The 7,181-nt window shown below is 40.9% G+C and overlaps 1 protein-coding gene across 1 annotated transcript; it reads left to right on the top strand.

Annotated features, from left to right (window-relative positions):
• The first annotated feature begins 605 nt into the window (after positions 1–605).
• On the top strand, positions 606–5,674 carry irx1a (iroquois homeobox 1a). Its single transcript, XM_023430719.2, has 4 exons — positions 606–1,139; positions 2,529–3,642; positions 3,966–4,041; positions 5,158–5,674. Exons 1-4 carry the CDS (start codon positions 897–899, stop codon positions 5,231–5,233), a joined length of 1,509 nt encoding a protein of 502 aa, XP_023286487.1. The 5' UTR covers positions 606–896; the 3' UTR covers positions 5,234–5,674.
• The last annotated feature ends 1,507 nt before the right edge of the window (positions 5,675–7,181 follow it).

Raw genomic sequence — 7,181 nt, 5'->3', positions numbered from 1 at the left:
TTTGGAATACATCATCCTGATAAACGCAATTAAACAACGATGTCGCTTTAAGAAGTACAGAAGTTTTGAAAACATTAAATGAAGAAGTATAAAGAATAAATCCAACTTTGAGAAAGAGAGATTTATAGTAAATTAGTCAGAATGAATTAAATAAACGCACCATCAGCCCGTGATACCAAATACTGATTCCTCTGCGGAGAAGCATTTTCCCCTTTAATTACAATTTAAATCTATTCAAAGTAAGTTCCTTCTTCTTACGGGTTTACTTCCCCCTGTGTCGGACAGCTGTAAAATCGTGTAGACAGGTTGTCATACAACAATCAAAGCCTTCGGTGAATGGACTCTAATGCTTGAACATTTAACATACAATAAGTCCAAACACGGAGGGAGAGAGAGGGAGAGAGAGAGAGGGAGAGAGAGAGAGAGAGAGAGGGAGTCGGTGAGAGAGGGAGTCGGTGAGAGAGGGACAGGGAGAGAGAGAGCGAGAGAGAGCGAGGCCCCAGCCAATGTGCTCACTCTATATTCACATTATCCACATTGCTCCAAACGAGGAGGAGCTTGCAGGCTCAAGTAGGGGATGCCAATCAAAGCATCAACTTCAAATTGTATCTGAGAGATCAGCCTGGAGACCTCAGGGCCAGGCGCGTCAGTCGGAGCGCAATTGTTGATCAGATCACATCCAGCGGACTTTGCGCGAGAAAAAGAGAGGAAGCCGAGATTTAAGAGAGGCTTGTTTTGACTGCATACCACTGTATGTCTGTAGTAGCTGTGACTTTGGCTTAAACACTTTCACTCCTCCGGGTTCCTTTTTTTCTTTTTTTTCCCCCTCTCGCACACTTTTTTTTAACGCACAGTTTTGTCGGACGATACAGCTGTGCGACAATTCGGCGGTGGAGATGTCTTTCCCGCAGCTTGGCTACCCGCAGTACTTAAGTGCCTCCCAGGCGGTGTACGGGAGCGAGAGACCGGGAGTGCTTACGCCTTCGTCCCGGGGAGGGAGCTCTGAAATCGGGGGAAGTCCGTCCGCCACCGCAGCGGCGGTCACGTCGGTGTTGGGCATGTACGCCAACCCATACGCACACAACTACAGCGCCTTCTTACCTTACACCAGCGCGGACTTGGCTCTTTTCTCACAAATGGTAAGGATATTTTTTAATTTTTTTTCCCCCTGTTTAAGGACTCGGCGTTGCACAGACGATTGTTAATGCTTCAGGCTGCGTTAGGCAATCTCAAACAAAAAGAATGAACACTTTGAAATGCATTTGGATCCGACAGATTTTTGTCGTCGATCGTTAAATTTTAGATCATATATTTGTTGGATTTCTGACAGTTCAGCGGCTTGTTTGTCTGAGTTAGTGATGTGAAAAGTTTGACCTGAGAGGACAAAAACAAAAGAAAAAGAAAAATGAGGCTTGGAATAATATTGTAGCCTATAAAGGAGAAGAAAAAAAAACATGTAAACAAAAGGTGGAATTCACACCAGCCATAGAGTTATTATCTCACATTGCTAAAATGATCGATTACAAAGTTGAAATACATTTCACTGAAGGAAAAAACAAACTGTGCCACAGATCTGCGTTTTAACATGCACCACGAAAAGAGAAAGTTTTCTTCTCAGTCTGGTGCCCTGCCAGATTTTTTTTTTTTTTTAATCAGATCCTTAGAAATAATCTCTCCCGCAGAACAAAAGCTTCTGCTGTAAACATGCCTTCAATTTTCCTGGTGTAGGCTTTGTTTTGACCGTGTGTCACTGAATTCCACGTGGATTTTTTTTTTTCTTACTCTGCTAGATGAGGAATTGTCCACATTTCTTGAGCTAAAATAGACCTGGTGATAATAATTAACTTGCAGCGTGTTAATGTGTTGGCTAATGTGTGCATCAGGCCCCATAGGCAGTTGACTCCTGCGCTAAAACTTCAAAACAAGAGCTATTATCCAAAATCCAAGCGCGTGCGCTGCTGGAATTGATCGATACGTTTGAGTGTTGTGTTGAAAAAAAAAAAAAAAAAACAAGTGAAGGGGATTAAGTTCAGCACTGAAGTATATAAACGTGACGAGCTGGGAAAACTTCACTTAGGCCTTCACACTGCTCTGACAGAGTTGAAGAGGGTGGAGAGGAGTTATATGAAAGTTGGCCATTTGCTTGCGATCAGTGTGTTCGCAATAATGCAAGGGACTTTCTCTCGTGCTGTTCACTGTTAACAGGCTGACATGTATGAAAAATGTTTGCTAAGAAAAGGTCTGTGTCTTTCAATGAGTGCTTGTGCAGGCGCAGGTGTCGCGGGCCTAGCATGTGGTTGCAAGTTGAGAAGCTTATTTGTGGAAAGCTCAGAGTCAGGTGCAGCTGTAACTCTAGGATTTTTTTTTTTTTTTTTTAATGGAAGACATTTGACTTGTTAGGATTGTAGATATAATGGCTGTAATGCATTTGAGCTACACTCAAAAAATATTTAAAGCATATTTTGTAATTCAATGGATAAAACTAACAATGGTCCCAGTGTAATAACACATTATCCTTCATTTTCAAGGGATCCCAGTATGAGCTGAAGGACAGCCCTGGCGTCCATCCTGCCAGCTTCGCAGCCCACACCTCTCCGGCCTTCTATCCATACGGCCAGTTTCAGTACGGGGACCCGGCCAGGCCCAAGAACGCCACCCGGGAGAGCACCAGCACCCTGAAAGCCTGGCTCAATGAGCACAGGAAGAACCCGTACCCGACCAAGGGAGAGAAGATCATGCTGGCCATCATCACCAAAATGACGCTGACGCAGGTCTCCACCTGGTTCGCCAACGCCAGGAGGAGGCTCAAGAAGGAGAACAAGGTGACCTGGGGGAGCAGGAGCAAAGAGGACGGGGAGGACGGTAACTTGTTCGGCAGTGGAGATGAAGCGGAGAAAAACGAAGACGAGGAGGAGATTGATTTGGAGAGCATAGACATAGACAAAATCGACGACAACGACGGGGATCAAAGCAACGAGGATGATGACGATAAATCAACGGAAGGGAGCAGGGACCACAGGGGCGGTGTCGGTGCGGGTGGAGAGTTGGACAGCTTGGAGAAAAGACGGGCCTTCGCCCTGCAGGCCCACGAGGCCTTTGACAAATCTAAGAGCACAATTTCAGTTCACCCAGGGAGTAAGGAGAACTCGGACGGCAACAACAACAACACCACAAGAGTTTTGTCTCCGGACAGATCCGGGAGCTTTCCTCTCCCGTCAAACAATAAGCCTAAAATCTGGTCTTTAGCAGAGACCGCCACTAGTCCCGATAGTTCATCTCAGAAACCCACTTCCCCTTGTGGCCCAGCGGCCACCACTCACCCATCAGCCCCCCACCACCAGATCCAAACGCACCCGGCCTTCCTGCCCAGTCACGGACTGTACACTTGCCAGATTGGAAAGTTCCACAACTGGACAAATGGGGCTTTCCTGGGCCAGAACTCCCTGCTGAATGTGAGGTCGTTTCTGGGAGTAAACCAGCACCATCACCACCACCACAGCCACCACTTGCCGGCCCAGCAGCAGCAGCAGCAGCAGCAGCAGCAGCAGCCGACATCAGTGGTGGTGTCTCCGGTAGCAGCTGCAGCAGCGCTCAGCAATGACAGCAAGGCCCCACCAGAGACCCACAGTCCCAAGCACATAGGTAGGATTACAGTCTGTAGGCGTGCGCGCGCACAGATATCACATGGCACCGATAAGCATGTTATTTTGAATAGAACATATGTGTATTGTTTTAATGTCTGTTTCTTTTATACATATATATATATATATATATATACAATTATTATAACAAAGCATTGTACATATAGACACTTAAATCCACAATCTTCACAGACGAGATACACAACAACACTGTTTTTTTTTTTTAGTTAGACATGTCCATATATGTGAGCAAAAAAATAAAGTCCTATATAATTTATCGAACATGCCAATGCTGATAAGTGTTTTTGCTAATTTCTTTTACAGACCATGAAAACGGTGTAAGGTCTGATTCACCTCCAACACAGACCCTGAAGTCTTCCTTTCGACCCATCCATGACAGGTGAGACAACGTTTTTACAAGTTGCAAGTTTGTTTTTGTTGATTTTGGAGACACGTTGCTATAAGAAAATTTACCAGGTTTATTTTTAAATTATTAAATTCAAATTATTGAATTATTCAAAATAGAAAGTGATTTAGATACATGTTTTTTTCCCAGCAATATTTTTAACAGCAGGGATTAAAATAACTAGAATGAAGTGTGAATATGTACATTAGGAAATGCCCAGGATCGTGATGAAATTATAACTCCATTAACCTAATTATCAGAAAAATAAATATAATTATATGGAAGGGAAAATCTAAGATAATTGTTTAACGAATTCCAGTGTATACGCCTAAAGTTTATGTTTTGCAGTTTTTTATTTATTTATTTATTTTGTATTTAATTTTATTTTATTTTTTTACAACAATCATAACACTGCAAAATAAAATAAACAAAGATAAATAAAACACAGTTTGCTTTGCGGGTGACAGGGGTCTTGACTCCCATCCCACACCCCCTTTAATTCCTCCCCTCTGGGGAGAGTGTGGCTACTTATCAAGTCACCGAGTAAAACGGGCTCTGTCTGGGCTGTGTGCTTTCCCTAAAGACCCATGGGAGACCCCGGAGCTCTGGGGAGCGCTCTTACCGAAAGAGGGGAAAAAAAAGTTTACCTCCGTTTCAAGTACTACAAAACAGCCCCTCTCCTAATGCAACAGTCCTACAGAAAAAAAAACAAAAACCCCCCCCCCAAAAAACAGGCGTTGAAGTGAATTAGAATTGTTGATAATGATTGTACAAAAGATTTTCTTTTTTGACATACTAAAATATTCTGTAGTTGTAACATAATTATTATGATATACATTTATTATAATTATTATTACTATTATTATTACTATTATTATTACTATTATTATTATTATTATTATTATTATTATTATTATTATTATTATTATTATTATTATTATTATTATTATTAATGGAATGGAGAGTGAAGAATTGGAGAGAGGGACTGCAGTCTGTTTCAAATCAAAACTGTTCAGCCATTCAGCCAGACCACTTGAGATGCATATTGAAACCCGTTGTCCAAACACGGCGGGGGTATTTATCTACCTTTCTGTATTATTCTTTATCCAGATCCTCTCTGCCTTCCAGCGCCAGGAGTCCACAAGACGCCACGCAACGGGTCCTCACTGCTCTCTCCTCGGCTTGATCAAGACTTTTTTTTCTTGCTTGAAAAAAAAAAAGAAAAGAAAAGACAAATAGAAAAAAGACTTTACACTCCCTAAAAAGGACAATGAGAAATAATAATGCAGCGTAGCATTCAGTCGGTACAGAACAAATGGCGTAATTTGGTAATATCCTGTGGATGGATGGATTACTTCCTCTATTGTTGTGTAGCATATAATCGCGCCTATAATGTTACTCTCTCTCTCTCCACTTTGCCCAGGCAGGCTGGGACACTTTGGTAGGCTTTTTACTTTATTATTATTATTATAATTATTATTATTTTTGTCTCTATCTTGTGTTTTTGGTGTCCTTTCTTTAATGTAAATACCAAGTGATTTAAATTTGTAAATAGGAAGCGTTGAAGGAATTTGTCCAGATCGTATATTTTGCCTAATAAACAAAATGAAATTATAGAGAAAACCAAGAGTATCCTCAGCCTATTTTACTTCTACATGGATTTCATCATCATCATCATTATTATTATTATTATTATTATTATTATTTATGAATAAAACGTAGGCCTATTAGCCTATCCATTTTATTTCAAGAATGGTGGGAATGGGAACATATATATATATATATATATATTGGCAGTCTGCAGCCAGGCTTAATTTTATTCAAGTTTGGGGGGAAAGCAGCGTGGATGCATTGAGGTGCTAATAAGTGTCCAGATGGTTGCTGGTGACAGAAAATGGACAGGAGCAGCTGGGAAGGTCATTAAGTAATAATATGGGAACGCCCAGTCCAAACAAAATCAAATGGTTAAAATCTAATCTGTCAGAGAGAGAAGTCGATTCGAAGATAAATTATTAATTTTTTTTCCTTTTTTTCTTTTTTTTTTTTTGTCGGAGGTGGGAGGCTGACATGGTCGGCCCTGTGCAGCAGGGTCACTGTTTTGGGGTCCTGTCTGTTCCGAGGTGATCATTATCCTATAAAAGCAGCTTCTTTGCTCCTCAATCGGTGACCAAAACCAAATATTGATTTACCACAGCAGCTTAATGGGGTTTCAACAAAATAAAGGGAAAGTGCAATAATTAGTTGTAGTGGGAGATGATGTGAGCATTGTATTTGTCCCTTTCTTTTGATTTACACGAGCCTGCTGCACACGACTTTTACTGGAAAAGTTAGAAAGAAAAAAAAAACATTTTTAACGATCTCCTGTAAAATGTGACTGTAATTTTATATCTTTACCAGGGGCCTAGCATTTTATTATCATGTTATTATCTGGTTAAAAACAATTAATCAACCAGAGAGAAACATTCAGTTTGAGTTAAGGCACCTTTGTAAATGACAGTAAAGCTGCGGCGTGAGCTGTTCCAGAGGGTGAATGATTTCAGTGGCCTAAACCTGTGGAGTGACTTCTTGCACATCTGTTTTGCAATATCACAGCGACCTCTATAGGCAAGGAACAGATCACTTCAAACTGAAGCAGCTTTCCAACCTTCCAAACAGCTCTAAATCACATGAAAATACTTGTGCTACAACTGTATCATCATCACACGATGCAGCCCAATGCTTTAAACCCATTGCACTTGCACTGCGTTATGCTGTCACACTTTTCTTCTTTTTTTTTTGGAGGAATACAAACAGCAAAAAGAAGAAATCCCTTTATTTATGGGAATATTATGACACCAAGTTCACATAAAATATTTTCAGAAAAATATGGTTATTTTTCGTTAAAGGCCAAAATCATCTTTCATTTTCAAAAAGGAACCTGGAATAAATCAGTTTGGAACTGAAATATTATCACCTCTTGAACAGGCTGCATAGCTTCCAAATTAAGTCATTACAAATAATTGCACAAGTCGAAAACGTTACAGCAACGTGCAAAAGGGCAAAGGTTCTTTTTTCTTTTTCTTTTTTTCATCTTTTTTTTAATTCTTGGTAAACGTTGACTAGATCATATCTGTCTGGCAGGAGGGGGGGTGGGG

This window comes from Seriola lalandi, unplaced genomic scaffold (genome assembly GCF_002814215.2).
Source record: "Seriola lalandi dorsalis isolate HSWRI2012SDOR001 ecotype SW California unplaced genomic scaffold, Sedor1 jcf7180002054910, whole genome shotgun sequence".
NCBI classification, from domain to species: domain Eukaryota; kingdom Metazoa; phylum Chordata; class Actinopteri; order Carangiformes; family Carangidae; genus Seriola; species Seriola lalandi.
This window is presented reverse-complemented; position numbering and strand designations above follow the sequence as displayed.

What these genes read in the sequence shown, in the direction of transcription:
- irx1a (XM_023430719.2), top strand. Translation starts at nt 897, where the DNA reads ATGTCTTTCCCGCAGCTTGGCTACCCGCAGTACTTAAGTGCCTCCCAG. An exon ending in TGGCTCTTTTCTCACAAATG is followed by an intron (nt 1,140 to 2,528) that starts GTAAGGATATTT and finishes TTCATTTTCAAG; the next exon opens with GGATCCCAGTATGAGCTGAA. An exon ending in TTTCGACCCATCCATGACAG is followed by an intron (nt 4,042 to 5,157) that starts GTGAGACAACGT and finishes TTCTTTATCCAG; the next exon opens with ATCCTCTCTGCCTTCCAGCG.